The sequence below is a fragment of the Cyanistes caeruleus genome, chromosome 14 (genome assembly GCF_971803275.1).
Source record: "Cyanistes caeruleus chromosome 14, bCyaCae1.hap1.1, whole genome shotgun sequence".
Lineage (NCBI taxonomy): Eukaryota > Metazoa > Chordata > Aves > Passeriformes > Paridae > Cyanistes > Cyanistes caeruleus.
The window spans coordinates 4,159,430-4,178,344 of record NC_141714.1 but is presented as its reverse complement, the minus strand read 5'-3'; the positions used below and the strand labels follow the sequence as shown (position 1 = coordinate 4,178,344).

At 48.2% G+C, this 18,915-nt stretch overlaps 1 protein-coding gene across 1 annotated transcript in view; it reads right to left on the bottom strand.

Annotated features, from left to right (window-relative positions):
- Positions 1–13,403: 13,403 nt before the first annotated feature.
- Positions 13,404–18,915, bottom strand: part of LOC111929330 (gamma-aminobutyric acid receptor subunit gamma-4) — a 34,666-nt gene continuing 29,154 nt past the window's right edge. The window contains exons 8-9 of the mRNA XM_086850262.1: positions 17,771–17,973; positions 13,404–16,653 (exon numbers count right to left, since the gene is read on the bottom strand). Coding sequence (XP_086706388.1) covers positions 16,360–16,653; positions 17,771–17,973 — 497 coding nt within the window. The 3' untranslated portion in view covers positions 13,404–16,359. The remainder of the gene's footprint in view (positions 16,654–17,770; positions 17,974–18,915) is intronic.

Here is an 18,915-nt window from a genome sequence, read left to right as displayed (position 1 = left end):
TGGGGAAGATTCAGCATTTTTCTTCCTCTCATCTCACATTCATGCCTTTTCTTAGCATCAAGGCCGTATTAAGTCTGAATTTCCCCCTCTCTTGCCCTTGGAACTGTTCAGTGCCTGGCCCATGTGCAATAGCCTCCAGCAATGAGGGGAAAACTTTGGGTCTCAGCATCTCCTGCTTCTCCCTCTGGAGCATCAGCATCCTGGCCTCCGTCCCTGGAACTGGTTCAGAGCCCAGATAAATCTGCTTTGTGCACCAGTGTCCTCTTTACTGTGGTCACAGGAGTGTTGCCCTTTGTCAAAGTGAACATCAAAAACTGTGGGAATCAGTAATGGGCATGGGCTGCACCTGGGAGGGTGAGAGCCTTTGCTGGGAGCAGCACTCAGGTGATGATGCTGGAGGCACTGGCTGCTGGCTGAAGTGTCTTGGGTGCTCTGCCTGCCTCCAGCCCAGCCGTCTGGCACAGCTGACAGGGTGCTGTTTCCTCACTCTGCATCTCCTTTGCAGCCAGGATAACAACAACACCTTGTGGGGGTGAGGGATGGCATTTGTCATCCACTCGCCTGCAAGCTCCCTGGGGAGGCCTGTCAATAAGTGAGGGGCTGTGATTCAGCAGCCACTGGAGGAGATGCAGCTGCCACCGTGTCCATTTCATGATCCCCTCAAAAGCCTGGAGTCTTTATTTGATTTGTGCTTTTGCATTAAGTTTTCAAGAGCCCCCTCCACAAGAGGAGCAGGGCAAGGCGACCTGCTGTGCCTTGGGAGGGTGGGATGGATGGTGTGGAAGGGACTGTGGTGACAATGCAGCCCCTGGGAGTGATTGCAGGCTCCACCACAGCAGCCTCCCTCCTTTATTGATGTGCACCTGCTTTTGTGTTTCTCTCCCCTTCTGTTTGCTCTGGTGGGTTTTCCTGATGCCTGATATTGCTGGGCAGAGAGAGGAAGTAAAAGAAAATGTTCAGGCCAGGACTGTGGAGAAACAAGCTGTGTTATCAAGGTAGCAACACTTCTGCATCCCAGATCCAGAGATGGGACTAATATGAGAGTGAGTGGTCAGAGCAAAAAGCACAACAGTGTTCACCTCGAGGCTCTGAGCAGAAAATTGCAGCTTGGATTTAGGTTCAGGTTGCTGAACTTTACTCATTTAATTCCCCCGGTGCTCTGGGACTTGATTGGCAGTCATGGTGGGACATGCTGAGGTGAAGGTCCTTTCCTGTTTCTGGATGAAACCACAGAACTGAAGCAGCTCTGCTTTCTGTAGGATTTCTGTGGTCTGCCCTCTGCTAAAATAGCCTTACTGATTTTGTCTCTGGGAGGGTGCTTGTCTGTCCCTTGTGGTGGGTTACACGGTGCTCAGCAGGGCTGCCCATTTCCACGGTGGTGTTTTGTGGGAAGGGGAATCAGCTGGTCCCAGGGTGGTGAGCAGTAACCACAGGAGCAGGTCTGCCCTAGGACATCCTGCTGACTCCATGTGGGCCCAGCAGCAGCAACACTGAGTTCCACTACTGGCTCAGAGCCACCTGAACGTCAATTCCGTGATGTCTCTGCAGCCTGGTGAGTGACAGCCCCCTCTGTGCCCTGCCTGTGAGTGTGGAAACATCCACAGAGGCACCACAGGCTTCTTCTGAGGCACAGCCAGCGTGGAGCAAAGATCCCTCAGCCAGGGGGAGATCTGCAGATCTCCCTGCTTCTAATGAAGCCTGGTGGCCACTCAGCCCCTTCTGCTTTCAAGTCAACAAATTAAAAAAAAAAAAAAAAAAAAAGCAAAAAGCAAAGAGGAGGAGAAAAAGACAGAATGATATATTTTTGTTCACTCTCCTTCTTCATTCCTTTGAGCCATTTTTAACCCAAGCTAATTCAGCTGGAAATATTAATAACCCTATAAGGACGCCACCTCCTTGTAATGAAGTGTAAAGGTCACTTCTGCTCAAATCACACAACTCTTTCATTTTGTTCTCTGCAAGGAACAGCTCCTCTCTTTAATTATTCAGTTTGCTTTTATATTGCAGCCGCTGCTCTCTTGTCTCTAATCTCTGACACTTCCCCATTACACAAGTCCCCAGGAGGCTGGGCCGTGTCACCTGCTGGGTCACCACCAGCGCCTGGATGCTGTCAGCAGCTCTTGGGATCTGCCTGCTGGGGGGAAGGAGAGGCTGGATGTGGAGAAGAAGAGCTGACTCTTGGGTTTCAGTGTTGTTTCTTTGATGGTGTGAGCTGGCTGGTGTTTCTTCAGGGTGTGGGCTTTACAAAATATGTTAATTTTTGGTTGAGTTGAATCCTCGTGTGTGAGGTTGATGAGGTGGACAGGAGAAAGGCTGGAGGGGACTTGGGGCATCTCTGTCCTGGTTTTCCTGATGGGTGGGTGGAGGTGGGAGGCTGTGGGATGAGAAGTGACCTCTGTGTGGTCACTCCTCACTGAGGAACTGCTTGTGAAGCCCTAAGATGAAGCAAAACCTCTCAGATCAGTGCAATGTCCCCATTCTCAGATGTCCCTTGGGCCATGATGGCCACAGCCAGGGAGAAGAGAGGGAGAAATCACAGCATCCTCCTGCAAAAGTGAGGATTTCTCCTGGGACAGCCCATAGCAGTCACCAGCACACAATGGGAAAGGGATTTGGGGAAAGCTGTTCTCTAGGGATGAATTTGGGGTCACATGGAAGTTCTCCCTGGACAGATGCCCAGGAAAGGGCTGGGGAACAGGGCAGTAGGACCATGCTGGTCAGCCTGGAGAAGGGAAGGCTCAAGGGACACTAAAGGAGCTCCAAAACAGCTTGAGAGGGGATTTAGACAAGGATTTTCAGTGATGGGACAAGGGGTAATGGCTTTAAATTAACAGAGGGCAGGTTTGGATTAGATTTTAGGAAGAAATTCTTTCCTGTGAGGGTGGGGAGGCCCCAGCACAGGTTGTCCAGAGAAACTCTGGCTGCTCTTGCATCCCTGGAAGTGTTCAAGGCCACGTTGGATGGGGCTTGGAGCAAGCTGGGATAGTGACAAGTGTCCCTGCCCATGGCAGAAGGGTTGGACTAGATCATTTTTAAGGTCCCTCCCAACCCAAATAATTCTGTGATTCTACGATTTCAGTGGCTGAGGTGATTATTCCACTAATTATTACTGTGGGATCCTAAATAATTAATAACCATAATTAATTGTCTGGACCCAAGGGAGCAGAAACAACTTTTGTGGTGGCTGTAACCCCTCCCTCCCTCGAGCACTGCTCACTCCAGAACCTCTCTGCAGTGTTTTATCTCCCTGAATGTTTAAATGACTTGAGCAATTTGGGGTTTCCTCTGTTTCCCCATGGGACTCCTCACTCTCTGCTCTAATTATAACACCACAGCAGCTGTTAATGCCCACAAACAAACACAGGTCCTCGGTAGCTGCAATGAGTTAAGGTTTATATAATCATGTGAAGATCTGAGAGCTGAAAAGCCTTTCTCTGTGCACTGCATTAATCATTTAGAAGGAGCCTGACTGATGATTTTTGCATGTGTGTGTGGCTGTTTCCTTTTTTCCCCTGTGGAGTCCAGCTGTTGCTGGCTCCTCGTGGTGTGCTCAACACCAACCAAACCATTGCCAAAGCCACAGAGGCTTCTGGAAACTTCTGTTCACATTCATCTGCAGATTCAAGCAGGCCATGGGCTGTGCTGGTAATGAAGAAACATACCTGGCCCTCTGATGAGGATGTGGAGAAGTTTTGCTGGTTAATGGTAGGACAGTGGTAGAAGAAGCCTCACATTGAAAGGACAGAACTGACAGGGTCATTTCCAAATTATAGCTGGCAAATGAAGCACAGAGGCATGGGAAGTCTAATCAAGAGCATGGCACTGATCATCTCTTTGGCCAAGCATGGAGACATCCTTTTCCAAGCTGTGCTGGTGCCAGGGGTTCTGCCTCTCATTGCCCCTCTTGGTCATGCTTTGGGAGCAAAGGCATCGTGGTAAAATCAAGCGACCAATTTAAATGTTGAAGCTGTTTTCTGTGATATTGCCTGAACACCAGGCAGCCATCCCTCACACAACTGACACCAGGAACTGCTGCCCACAGTTTTTGTACCAGCATCATCCCTCACTGCCTTCCCTGCTGTGCCAGTGGAGCATTAACAGCAGTGCGAGATGCAGGAGCACAGCCTGGACTGGGGCAGGGTTTGCTCTGTGTGCAGCCCCAGCTGACAGGCTTGTATGACCTCATATCTATAAAAGCTGATCTTAAATGTTCATTTGAAAACCTCACGTGGACATAAAACCCAGAGTTCAAAAGTTGCAACTTTTCAGACACAGGGGAGGGAAAAAAAAATAGCTGTGAGGTTTTAGGTTAAAATGCAGAAACATTGGGCTGTGCTTTTGCAGATGTGATTTCCATGCTGCCACCATCAGTGGCGGGGACAGTTCAGCACCTCTGCTGCCACCATCCTCCTTCCCAGCCCCTAAGCATGGCTCAAAGTAATGAGATTTAAGGATGTGAGAAAGTCCTGGAAGAGCTAAGGAAAGATAATCACGGCTAGTGAGCTGGCAGTGAGGGAAGAGGCTGAAAGTGGCAGGGGGCTATGGACTGGGTGGTGGAAATTCCACTTTCCAGAGTCAACATTAAGGCAAATCAAGTCTTCTGGCTGAAGATGTGGCTGCTTTAATAATGCAGACATTGGAATTAGGAAGAGGAGCTAAGACAAGGGGACTTGCTGGGATGTGTAAGTAGCAATGCTGTGGGTAATTGCTGTCCCAGCCCCGTTTATTTGAAAGAATCTTGAGAGGAATGACAGATTTGTCTTTACAAACAAGCTGTGGGTCTGCTGGTAGGTAAAACTAGCACTGAGAGATAAAGAAACGATGGGAAGAATTCCACTGATTGATGAATGGAAAAAAGATATTTGCCTTTACAAACAAACTGTAGGTTTGCTGATAAATGAAATTAGATATTGGAATATGAAAAGAACAATGGGAAAACACCATAAATTCCATAAGAATTAGAAATTAAGAGGGAGGGTTGTGCATTAGAAGGGAATATTAGATATCAGGTGTTCTGGGAAGCCTGGACCTCTCAGGTACCTCAGCCAATGGGGAAAGAGAGAAGGGACATGCAGTTGGGAAATTGGGATAAAAAGGAGGCTGCATCCTCCAAAAATTTGAGACACCCCAGGGGAATGCCCCATGGCCTCTCCCTTTGTTCGAATAAAGTAAAAGGACTCCTCTGTCTCCTCTTTGGACATGAACCTCTGGTGTTTGTGGAGTAATTTTCCTGACAGTCTCTGCAGATACCAGCAGGAATTCATGGGTAACCGCGTGTGCTGGAGCCTTCTGGCCCCAGCTAAAGGCACTGCAATTCAGGGAAAAATCAGCCAGCTTTTTCTCCTGGCCTTCCTCAATGCCCCAGCTGCCTGTCCTGCCCTGAGGTGGATGCTCTGAGCTGCACAGGGACAGCCCTCACCTGGGTGCAGGCGCTGAGCTCTGGCTTAGCTGGAACAGATGGCACCACCTGACAAATGCAGCCTTTCCAGCACTTCCCTGCTCCTTTCTGCCGCAAATTGAGGCCTTAAAAAGGATTGATGGTGCTAACAACAACCTCATCCAGGAGGACTTTTGGAGGGATTAATGACTAGTCGCTGGGGAAAGGTTTAATGGTCCAAAGAGATCAGCAGTCTCAAGCCAGTTTATTAATCAGCTAAGGCCATTTCCACTAAAAGGCTCAGCCTGGGGAGGGAGAGGAGGCGAGGGGTGGCAGTGATCCATCTCTGCACAGAGATGGAATAATGTAACAACAAACAAACAAATAACCAAGCCAGAAAAAGTGAGTGGATTCCTGGAATCCAGCACACAAACTCACCGCTCTTCCTTTGGTGTGGACTAGGATTCAGCAAGGAAATGCAAAGAGAAAAGGGAGCGATGGCCTTGCTTTGTTTCCTCCTGATTCACTGCAGCCCACCTCATGCTCTCGTGGCTGCAGCAGCTCCTGAGCAAGCCCATGGGCTCCCAGCCAGCTGTGTCTGCAGCAGTGCCCACTGCACATCCCTACACCCTGTGCTGTGGCCTGGGCAGTTGAGGACTGCTGTTGTGAGAGGAAATTTATTTCTGACACCTTGTTCAGAGATCATTTTTCTGCCCTGGAGCATGAAAACTGAGGTTCTTATTATTTTTATCACAGCAAGTCAAAGTGCAGGAGCTATTCTTATTTCTAATCCTACTCTGATTCCTTCCGAGCTGCTGCATTTGCTTTGATTACTTTTTCCAGTTATAGCTAAAATCAAATTTGCACTGTAATAATCTGCCCTTACAATAAGCAATCCCTGAGATGAGGAGATGAGGGTCCTGCCAGGGACCTTCTCCCATTTCTGGGTGCAGGAAAAGCTTGGTTGTCTCCTGGCTGCCCTGGATTGTGTGGAGGAAAAGCCAAATGTCTCAGTTTATTTATTTCTTCTTCACTTGAGACCCCCTTAGGGGTCATCTGTAGCTGGATTGGTATAATGTAATTTTCTGGGGCCCAGTGAGGGAGAACAGTAGGGTTTCTGGTGAAGGAGACCTGCTCCCAGGTACTGGAGCTTTCTGGAGCAATTTTCCATTGCCTCCATGCCGTGGGACTGCAGGGCCAGGCCTGGGTCTGGGAAATGTTACAGCAAGCTGCTGTGGGTGGCTTGGGGTCAGGAGGCCTTTTAATTGCTTCAAAGTGAGGTCCTTGTGCTTTATCCTGACAGAGGTTGTTTTAGGCCATCAACAAAGAGTCTGATCTTCTGAGGAGAGCTCTGGCTTTGCTCTGGAATCTGATCACAGTGAGAAGTTGTTTCTGTTCAGATACATTTTTAGGTGGCTGAAAATCATATTATTTTTGGATTTTATTTATTTTATTTTTTATTTTTAATTTTTTTAATTTTCACCTCTGTGCTTGTTCCATCCAAAGTCATGTACTACATGTGAGGTCAGGTGACTTACCTGCATTCATCAGCTGCCTTTTGGAGTAAAACCTCTTCTAAAGTCACATCCTGCTTTTCTTCCTTCTTCCTGCCAGCTCATGTATCAGCCAAATGAATTTCTGCTCCCTTGGGACACTGCTCCTGGAGAGCCTGGACCTCTGGGTGGCCCAAGATGGTAAAAGCCAGCACGGTCCATACATTCCAGAGCTCCAGCAATCCAGGTCTCTCCTCTTCACTTGGTATTTTCAAGAGTTAAAAAGACAAACCAACCCTCCTGGAGAGGAGCTGAGACAATCAGCAGGTGAAAGCTGTCACTGCAAGAGGTATTTGGTGTCAAAAAATGGTTTTCTGTGTGTATATGGCTTAGGGAACAAAGAGGCTGAGCAACCTCCTGTGTCTTTGGATGGTTTTTGCACATCACTTAATATCAATTTTCCAGTTTACAAGGGCAGTAGCCTCACTGTAAGGAGTGCCAGAGCAGAAAGGAGGTGGCAGACACCAGGGATGAGCTGAGTCCTTTCTTTTCTAGCTGGCATTGCTTTTCTAGACTGCCATGCCAAGACCTCACTGCTTTTCCTTCCTCTTTTCACAGGTGGGATGGTTTATGGACCCAGTTCTCTGCACTTTTGGATTCCAAGACTTCCAGACTAGATATTTCTATTGCTTTAGCTAATGAAAGATGGGGATGGTTTCAACCTGCCAATTTTTCCCCTAATATATACATATACACTGCTAGTGAATTTGAATTCAAATCCTAAACACTGTGGGAGTGTTGGTCACCTCTGGGTCCACATGGAATGGTGACCCTATAACCCCTAAACCCAGCAACATTTATTAATGGCTTATCTGAAGTCCCTGTAGCAAACATTTCAGTCCCTTCAGGCAGGGAGAAGTGGGTTACTTTGTGAATATCAATGCAGATCAAATAAAACATATCTCAAGGACAAATGTATCTGTTCTGAAAATTTGGCCAAAGAAATCAGAAATGGTTCTTTAAAATACAGCAGCCCAGAGCAAGTTTTTATCTTCCTTTTTGAGCAGTGAAAGTTGATGATCAAGCTATAATTTGAAATATGTGGTATGATACAGCAAAACCAATGCCACTGAAATTACCTTGCAGTTTGAACACACACTGATCTGAAGATTTGACAAAAACATTTCCTTTGTTCTACAGACATGAGACCATTTTCCTTCCTTTTATGTGTAGCACCCCTGGATTGTTCTGCACTGATCAAAACTGCTCTGGTGTTCTCTTTGATTAATCCACTTGTTTGGTTTATTTCGTTTGGGTTTTATTTTTATTTTTATTTTTATTTTTATTTTTGTTGGTTTGGTGTTCCTTTTTTGGGGATGGTAGGTGGGTAAGATCTTCTTGGGCATGATGGGAAAGGGACAGTTAATTTATGTCATGGATTTGGCATAACTGGGCCATCAATCTCAGCAGAGCATGTACAAGGTGTCGGAAGCAGAGAGACACAAAGATCCGGTTGCTGCTTTCTTCCTTTTCTTATGTGAAATGAAAGCCAAAAAAAAAAAAATAAAGCAGGAATAGATACCTTCTGGTTCCAGGCTTCATGGAGCAATCCTGGGGCTGTCAGCAATGCTGCAAAGGGAGAGGGGAAGGAGGGAAGATGATGACTCACAAGAAGTTTCCCTGTCTGTTACGATTTTGCTTCGTCGTTTTGTGTTCTCTGGATGACTTAGGGAGAGACGCTTTTCCCGCATCTCTAATTTGCTGCCAGATGAATATATTGAGTAGCAGGATATTGAGAAGTCATGGGAAACTAATGAGAAATGCCTGAATGAACTCAGCATGTTCCTCCACGCGGCTGTTAGGCTTTAATATCCCAGCGGTGCTGGGCAGAGGGGCCACAGGGGCTGTGCAGTTCCTTTTGCTCTGTGGTTTAGTGCCAAAAAGGGACAAGGAGTAATGGTTTTGAACTAAAAAATGGAGAGTTCAGACTAGACACAAGGACAAATTTTTTAAATAATGAGAGTGGTGAAAACCTGGCATAGGTTGCTCAGGTAGAAGCTCCATCTCTGAGAACGTCCCAGGTCAGGTTCTGAGGCTCTGAGCAACCTGATCTAGATGAACATTTCCCTGCTCATTGCAGGGAAGTTGGACTAGATTGAATTTAAAGATTCCTCCTAATCCAAACTATTTTTCAATTCTATGTTTCTATGTGTTTGGCCAATGTGTGGTCTTGGAAATTCAGTCACCTAGAATTGTTATTGTAGCTGTTATTTGGTGGTGTGACAGTTCTGGCCGACTAAAAACCCTTACTACAGCTTTTCCTTCTCACACATTGTCCTGGCTTCCTTCTCTGAGCTCTGTTGGATGCTGGGGTGGCCTGGCTGTGACAGAGAGCCTGGTTGGTGAAGGATATTCCTCAAGGAATGGCAAGGACCACAGCAGATACTGAGCATTTTTGGGATGCTGACTATAAACTCTTGGACAGGGGTTCCTTGTCTTCCTGACCTGCTGAATTTCTGCTGCTATATATGTTCTTTGAGGTTACTGGGAATTTCTGTGGCTAAAATGGGAGGAGACTATCGGCCTTAAAACGTGTTTCAGAGCTGCCTGAACCTGGCCCAGCAGTCAGTATGGCAAAGGACATTTTCCTGGACTGCATGATCTTGAAAAGCAGATTGCAGTGAGGGACTGAATTGCTGCCACGGGGATTTTTTGACCAGATCTAAAGTTATTTCTCCAGGAAGAGCAATATACACCAGGAAAGTGGTACTCCAGTCCCAGATGGGCAGCCTTGCCTTCAGCTCATCTCTGATTCAGGTAGTGTTTTACCCTGAGGAGATGAAAACACCCAGAGAAGCAGAATAATGTGAAGGAGACATCTGTGTTTCACCACACTTTTGGCAAGGGGATGTGGCAGCAAAAGTTCCTGGGGAGGTTTGTCAGGGTCAGTAACACTCCAGAGATGCAAATCAGCCCAATGGCAGCCTGGCAATGACTCAACCTTTCCCTGCAGCCTGTTTCTGCCCATGTGTGTGATACAGGCTGCTGCAAAGATGGGTTTCATTTTTACAGATTTATCACCTTCCTTGGGCCTTTCATGCAGCAGAATGATGAAAGGCAGGAATCTTATGGCAGCTGAATAAAAGTCATATCCCAGCACCTGTGACAATGTCCCTGGTTTGTTTTTCCAAGGAGTCCATGAAAGATCATGGGGACACCCGTGGCTGCCACCTCCTGTCCACAGTGGCTGCTTTCTCTCAGGGCTCTTCAGACATCCATGGCACGTGCATCATCCCAAAACCTCACCCAGGGGCAGCCAGCACGCGCCCTGGGGGTTTCACAACACGTACAGCCCATGTTGGTAAGATGGTTCTGTGCCTCTTGAGCCCAGCAAAGCGTGGTGTGAGCACGGGAGAGGGGCTGCAGAGCCATCCAGCAGCCAGGCTGGGGCACTTCCCTCAGAGATGGCTCTGCCACCTCACTCCAAACTTGCCTGCCTTGATGTGTCCCATCCTGTGCCTTGTGAAGGAGGTCCTCAAGAGCCTTGAGTTCTCTCAGATAAATGGCTCAGCTCAGAGCACTGTGGCCTGATGTTCCTGAAGCTGCTCATCCTAATTAACAGGCATTTCCTGAGTCCCTTTTATACCACTCCAGCAGCCCAAGTGGGCTTTAAAGAGAATGGAAATTACCCCATGGAGCGCTCTCCCTGGAGATGTTGCTATGCCGACCTGCTCAGAGCAATTATTGAGGCTTCCTACCTCTCCTCTATCCTGCATTGTTCTTTCTGTCATAGAGGCTCAGAAGTGTGCCTGGGACAGAGAGGGCCCAGACTCTATTTAATTTACTTTTTCTGGAAGATGTGGGTAGAAGGGGAAGAAAACAAGTAGAGAGGGGTAAAATCATGTCAAGTGCCACCAACAAAAAAACAACCTGAAAGACATGAGAGTCCTTCTGACAGAAAATTGAGTCAATTTTCTCATGCACAATCCTTTAAAAAAATAAAAAAATAAAAGAAATATTTTTTCCTTTTTTTTTAAATGTTTTTTTTATTGGAGGTCTGCAGGCAGTAGAGCATTTCCCCTGGGTTTCCTCACCCACTCTGATGAGAACACTGTGAGGCAAGGTGTGTTCTACCCCAGCCCTTCACAGCAGGTGCCTCCTGCCCCTCATGGGCTGCCAGAGTGGGTGATGGAGCCATTTCTCCATGAGGAGAGGCAGCTCCCATCCTGTACAGGCAGGAGTGTTTGTGTCTCCCCTGAGGCACGCAGCTTGGAGCATTTTTGGCTATCCTCCTTAAATTCAGTCTTCCCAAGGCTTACAAATCTGAGGCATTAGGAGGAAGACAAGTCATAATGAATGTGTATTAGGAATATAAAAAGTAACGACTTAATATAACTTTCTCTTCTGCCCTTCCCTCCCCCTTCATGACCTCATGTTTTTAACATTTTGGGAACTGCTAAATCTTGGAGGGACACAGAGTGTGCTAGGGAGAGGTGGGGGTGCTCCATTTGTGGCCTGGTGCCAAGCCAGTCTCTCCCCAGGGCACTCAGAAAGCAGCACCTTCCCTCCCTGTGCCTCAACAAACAGCAATGCCTCCCCTGGCACCCAAAAGTGGGGCAGGAAAGGGGGAAAAAATGATTAAAACGTTAAAGTGCAGCAGATGTGGCTGTGTGGGCCCAGGGACAAGGGGGTGGCTCGTGAGCCAGGCCTTCTCCAGAGCTGGGGCTATCCTTTGGGTTGTGGTGGCTCCAAAAGCAGGAGTGGGGATATAGAAAGGCTGAAATAAAGCCCACCAAACATCACTGCCAAATTCCCTCCACCCCAAGACACTTGGGGGAGCATCAGTTATTTTATTTACAATGGCATCAGGCTGAGGGGAACAAGCAAGGCCTTCTCCTGCTTTACAAACGACGGCTTTAAATGGCTGAGGCTGCTCCTGAGCAGTGCTGACCTGAAGCAACTTCTGCCTTTCTTAAAGAAAAACAACAAACCCAAAAATATCCACCGCCCATCAAAAATATCAGTGACGCCTTTTCCCTACTTTCCAACAAGATAATTTTCTGTGGGGAAATAAATAAATTCACCAGCTCCAGTAACCCCATCAGGAGGGGGACAGGGGATAACTTTTACCCTTCTCACAAGGTGTAGACAGACAGTGGTGAGGATGGGCAGTGTATAATGTTGTTTATTATGTATAATAAGAAGCATCCAGAAATCTCAGTCAAGGACCAAGCCCCAGAGTGCCAGCCCCAGTACAAACACACAGTAACAGAATCCCTGTCCTGAAGAGCATACAGGCTAAAAATGGTTCCTTATCTGGCATAATTTGGAGGGGAAGAGTAGGAATTGGAGGTGAAGAAATGAAAAATCAACCTTTTTCCTGATTTCCTTTTATATTCCAAACAAAGGCCACAAGACATAAATGCTGAGATCATAATTTCCAGTCCCCATCATTAGATACTGAGATAGTAGAGTGATAGAATCATAGAATCATTTAGGTTGGAAAAGACCTTTTATGATCAATTTGTCCAAATGTAAATCTAACACTGCCAAGAACTCCATTAAACCATCTCCCCAAGTAACATCTCCACATCTTTTAAACACCTCCTGGGATGGTGACTCCACCACTGCCCTGGGCAGCCTCTTCCACAGCCTGACCACCCTTCCAATGAAGACATTTTCCCTAATATCCAATATTCCCTAATTCCCTAATATCCCTAAACCTTCCCTGGCACAACTACAGCATATTTTATCCTGTTTCTCGTTACCTGGGAGAAGAGACCACCCCTCATCACACCCTCCTCTCAGGGAGTTCTAGAGGGCAATAAGGTCCCCCCTGAGCCTCCTTTTCTCCAGGCTGAGCCCTCCCAGCTCTCTCAGCTTCCCCTCATCACCTTGTGCTCCAGACCTTTCCCCATCCCTGTTCCAAAGCTGTCTGCAGGAGCTGAGGTGTGGGCTCCCCAGTGCCCCAGCTCACTGCCCTGCTCCTGCTGGCCTGGGATGTGTTTGTGTTCACCACGGCAGGGGGATGTGCAGGGGTGGGAATGTGACTTGCTGGTCCCTGGGAAGGGAGGCAGGAGGTGAGGGAAGCCCAGTGCCCACTTGGCTGGTGAGGCTGGCAGGATGAAGCTCCTCCACCACATTCCTGGGAAGTGGAGAATTTTGAAACCTCCATGGGAGGAGGAGGCAGCAGAGCCACCCAGGTGGTTTGAAACAACCCAAGTGCTCTGCAGCAGCCCTGGTGCCTCTGTCCTCCCTGCCCAGAGCAGCACAGCTCAGCCCCGTGGTGCTGGTCTGTGTCTAATGCCAGCCTGGGAGGGCACAGAGGGGCTCAACTCCCAGGGCCACGCTGAGCAGGGCAACTCATGGCTACTGGATGTCTCTGTGCCCTGCGTTCCCTCCTGAAAAGCATTTCATAAGGAAACTGGAGCCTTGTAAAGTAATTTCAAAAGAATGGCAGATTTTTCTTTTTTGGCTTTTCTTAGCTTCCCTTTTTTTTTTTTCTGAGATACTATAGAAAATTAAAAACATGATTGAATTTGTGCATGCCTTTATTTATTGTGCTATGGATGATGGGCACAGATTTCCCTAAGCCAAAAAGCCCCCTCCCTCCTCCTTCCCCAGCCTTAGTAATCAGCTTCCTTGTGCTCCAGCCCACGCTAGACTATTTTCCTCTGTCAAATCCTCCATCATTGGTTAAACTGCCTAGGTGTGTGTTGGCTTTATCTTTTGTTGGTGAAATCTAACAATCTTTTCAGTCTACTTTGTCCGAGTCCCTGTCATCCTCTTAGGTTTTTGTACACCCCGTTTCTCTCCTGGCTGATTTTGTAAAAGGTCTCATTTCAACAAGTTGCTGCTCTCAGGGCTGAAGTCTGTTCTTCATGTCTGCCCATGATAATCATGTGTGTTCACCAAGAGCTTCCAAGCCACAGCAAATTGCAGCCATTTGGGCACCGTTGCACATTGTTAATTTTTCCATTCCACCTTCCCTTTCTCAGCTGCACTTCTTCCTCATTTTGCTGCCTGGGTTCAGAGCAGCCTCCACTGCCTGCACACCTTCCAAGCCACCATCCTGTTGAGGAGATATCTGGCACAGACCCTGGTTTGCCACCGGGGCGTCCCCTCCCACACACCCCCTGACAGCTGCCTTCCCAAATGTGAGGACGTGCTTCACTCAGAGTCTGCCGTGTGAGCCAGTTTTAATCTAGGATGCTCTTTCCTTTTGGCTCCCCACAGAGATCACAGGACCCTGTTTAATCCAGTTCCCTGTCGGTGTAGGGCTGAGTCATAGGAGGTTTTTCTGTTGCTACATCTAATAACGCTTTGCTACTGGGAGCAGAGCATCAACCAGCTTGGCTGGGAGTCGGCACTGTCACCCAGCAGCTTCCCTTGTCTGCAAGTTGTTTTGATTCTTTTCTTAGACTTCTCCCTCTCTGTGTCTTTCTCTCTAAAACATTAATTTCCTCTAATTAGAGCCTCCTTAACAATTCTTTTTTCCCCCCCTCTCCTCAGTTAATTTCCTCTAATTAGAACCTCCTTAATAATTCTTTTGCTAAATCAATTTCCTCAGTTAGAACCGCCCGCCACAATTTCTTTCCTCCCTTTCAAAAGCTGTCGGAGTAGCTAAGCAAATTATGCTTCTGAGTAACCTTTATCTCTTACTTGGTATTTTAAAAGAACTGTAACAGGTTAGACAGGCACAATTTCCCCTTTCAGAGCTCTGCTGGTCTGACCCTATTAGGTTATACTTAGCTGAGTGTTGTACTATTGTATACTTAATAAGATGCTCTAGCTGTTCATCTGGAACCCAGGTAAGGCTGCATTTGTGAATGAATTAAACATGACACTTCCTTATTCAGATCAGTGTCAAAATCCGTCTTTAAACCAGATCAAACTGCTCTCCAATAATATGTAAAATCTCCTGCCCCCGTTAGCTGACCTGTGAGCCAGCCTTTCCTAACTTTTCCTCTGCAGCCATGCCGGCTTTCTTCTCCTGGCAAGCCTTTTAAGTTCTAATTTTTTTCTAAAACATGCTGTTTTTAAAAAAAGATCTTTTCTGTTTCTAATTTACACAGTAAGTAACTATTAACGGCCCACTGCTTTTCACAATCATGCTGTGGGCCACATCAGCAGCTGGTGTAAATGGGGAGGCAGCCAGTTGACACAATATGGACCCTGGGCCTGAGTTTCCTCTTCTTTATTATGCAGTTTCTCCCCAGCTGAAACTGTGCATTTCTCCATCTCTTTAAGATGGGACCATCTCGCTACGCTTGTCCTTCTTAAAATCCACCAAGGACAACTCACTCCACTTCCTGACTTCATGAGGAAACAGGCTAAGTGATGATGGCAGCTGGGAGGGGCCATCCAGTTAGAGTGAAAACTCTTGCTTTATGCAATTATGAAAAAAAAAAAAATAAAGAAGGGAACACATCTGAGCTGCAGGAATTCACAGCAGCTGGGTGTGTTCCCTTCCCTGTACCCCTTCCTCAGGTTGGCTCCGATGACCCAGCGCAGATCTGGTGGCATCAATGAGAGTCACTGCGTGGGACAGCACTGCCCCTCTGATTCACAGCCCGAAGAAAAACACCTCACAACAGGCTCAGGAGGCTTCTCCTGGCCTTTCTCACCAGGACTTCCTCCCTCTTTTGGCTGTGCAGAGCCTGCTCCGAGTCCTGGTCACACAGCAGGAATGTCACCGTGGGCCCTGAAGAGTCTGCTCCAGTAAGGCAGGTGGGCCCTTCCAGCTTGTGAAGTGCTTTTCATCAGCATCTGATGGCAATCAGCAGTGCCTCAGTGGGTGGGTGTCCTGGAGTGATCCGTGAGGAATGCTTCATAGAGACTCTGCGGGGAGCTGGGGGAGGCTTGCAGCAACTTCATCCTCGTCAGTGCCACCATCAGATGTCTGGGCAGGCCCAAAACGTTTTAGCCAAGCCCAGCTACTGTGGGAAAGCTGAACTGCTGTCCTGTTCCACACTATTTCCTTCTGACCTTTCCGGGCTTCTAGCACCCCACAAAGTCTGTTCTGGTGGAAGTGGTGCAGAAGTCCTAAGATGTATTTTATTTCCTTTGCAGTCTTAATAATTATGCAGAAAACTCCATTTGCCACCACTTCCCTTGAAATTTCGGAGTAGGATTGGATGGAGAAATGAAACGCATTAAGGGTTTTTGTTTTTGACAAAATCCCTAATGCCTGAGATGGGAATAGGATGTTTTTGGGTAATCTTACAAGGAGTACAGTGCTGGTGGTGTTGGAGAGAAGGTTGTCTGGGGAAGGGTAGATTCTCTAAAAAGATATGTTAGAAGGCTAAAAAAAAGCTGTTTGGTTCTTCTCAGAAGAGATGAGAGAGCAGGAAGAGGGAATCACCAGGTCGGGTTGTTCAGACTGACAGCTGACTACAACAGGAGAGACGCTGTTCTCTCTCTATCTGTGCTCCTTGAGAAGCCCCTCTTGCTGGTGCCCAGTCTGTCCCAGCTGAGGACAAAGAAGGGCTAGAGATAGAGATAGGCAATCCAGTAGACGATGTTGAAGAGCAGGAAGGCGGTGGGGAAGAAGACGCGGGAGTAGGAGTCCAGGCGGGATATGTGGATGCGGACCCTCCCCTCCCGCCACATTCCCGTCTGGCAGTCCTCGATGCAGCAAAAGAACCTCTCACATTCCTTTCCCTCCAGGCACGGGGAGCCGGGGTCGTCATCCTCATCCTCCTCTATCTCCGGGGGCCAGTGCATGATGTGGTTGATGTTGATGGTGGTGAAGGTTGGCATCACCTGTGCACCGGCAGGTGGCTGTGAGGGGGAGAGGGGGGAGGGTTAAAGGGGTGGAAAAAGCAACAAAACATGTTCTGGACACCAACCCCCACCCAACTGGCAGTAGATCAGATCATCATGGGTACAGTTCAATGGAGAGGGATGACTGATCATCCCCAGTCTCTGCACCTGGTTGTGAATCACCACATTTGCCTACTGGGGGAACTGGCAGCTCCCTGCCTGAGTGTTCTTCCTGGCACCCCAGGGCACAGCCCTACTCAGCAAAGGTCTGATTGCACCGATTCCCCATCTGTGCCAATAATAGTCAGTGCAGAACACGACCTGTTCGATCTGTTCTGGCCAATTCCCTCATTTCCCTCAGCTCAGCCGTCTCTGAGGACACAGCACACAGCCCAGATGTGTCTGCTGGTTGCTGCCAGCTCCTGGAGAAAAGCTGAGGAAAGGCTGTGTGTGGCTCCTTTTAGCCCATCATGACCCTCGTGGAAGAGCTCTGGCCTGGGATATGAGGGTGGGGGGTTTTGAGGGATATGGGGGATGTGCTGGGAAATGAGCCTGGCCCAGGAGAGACCTGTTTCTGTTTCAGTTCTGCCCCAGTTCAGAGGCCTCTTTCAGCTCGTGGGTCAGAAGTACCTGCCATCAGCTCGGGCAGATCTCATGATAGAGGATGAGGATGAGGAGAATGATGACCACTGTCCCCATAAGGGGTTCACTACCACACACTCAGGATGTCTTCTGGTGGAAGGCCACACAAAAAAGGTTGGTTTCTGCATCTCTGTGACCTAAGATACCTCTGTAATCCAGAGATCAAACTGACACAGGTGTCTTAAAGTGGCATTTACATTCAGCCACGTGAGTCATTCTAAGCTGTTCTGATAAGCTCTCCAGCAATTCTGAAGAGAGCACAGGGTGCCTAGCTCTGTCAGGGGTCTCCTTGTTTTAAGGGAGCCTCAGCTGCTTTTTCTGGTTGTGCCTCACCTCTCAGACCCAGCACAGACAGTGGTCTGAAGACTGGCTGAACTCAGTCTGGCTCAGGCACTAAACCACAGCAGCAGTTTCCAACGCAGGCTCAGGAAGGATATTTTTAAATAGCCTGGGGTTGTAAGGGCATCCAGCTCTGCTGGCCCCTCTGACCTACCAGCCTGGCTTTCCTGTGGCTGTGCTCCAGCGGTTTCTTGTTTCCCACCAGGTAGTTGAGCGTGGCGTACTCCATGAGAGCGGCGAAGACGAAGATGAAGCACACAGAGACGAAGAGGTCCATGGCTGTGATGTAGGAAACACGGGGGAGGTGCTTGCGGGAGATGGTGCTCAGGGTGGTCATGGTGAGCACAGTGGTGATACCTGGGAGAGAAAACAGCTGGCTTGAGTAGTGACAAGGAGCACTTCTGTCTCTTACACCCATCCACCCCTCATTTTCCATCTGCTCTGGTTGTTTGGTCCTATTTTGGCTCTGCTCATCCACACTGTGGTCTTGAGGAGCCCTCTGCCAATGCTCTGTGAAAAAGAATGATGTTCAAAGCTCAGGTATGGCACAGACTGTCAATGTGGACTGGTGAATGAGCGGAAGACTCAGACTCTGCCTAAGGCTGGGCTGGTCAGGCAGGGTTTCCCTCACCTCCTGTCCTCCATGTGCCTCAGCACAGCTTCTAGAAGGATCTGATCCATAATCTTCCCAGGCACTCAGGGGAGGCTGACAGTTCTGTAGTTCCTGGGGTCCTCCTGTCTAGCCTTTGAGAAAAGGGGTGCAATATTTCCCCTTTTCTGCCATGACCTTTCAAGTATCATGGAGAATGGCTTGGAAACCACATCAGCCATGCTCTGGGGTGTATCTTGTCAGTTCCATAGACTTATGGATATTCAGGCTTTTCAGGTGGTCTCAAAGCTGATCTTCTCTTGCAGTGAGAGGGACTTTGCTGCTCCAGTCCCCACCACTGTGGCAGTCCATCCACTGTGGAATGTGGGGAGAGAGGCTGCCAGTGAAGGCTGAGGCAAAAAAGTACCTCAGCCTCCTTCTTGTCCACTTCTACCAGTTTGCCAGTGGTATTCAACCTGCTTTGACCTTCCCTTTCTGGCTGACAAACCTGGAGAAGCCCCTGTGAGTATCCTCTGCATCCCTAACGCCATCCCTACACAACTGGGCAGTGTCCCTGTACTCCTCCCAGGATACCTGTCCCTGCTTCCACTGCCTGTGCATTTCCTTCTCGCCCTTTAGTCTGACCAGAAGCTCTTGACACATCCATGCTGGTCTCTTGCCTTCCTTTCCTGATTTCCTACACTTGGGGA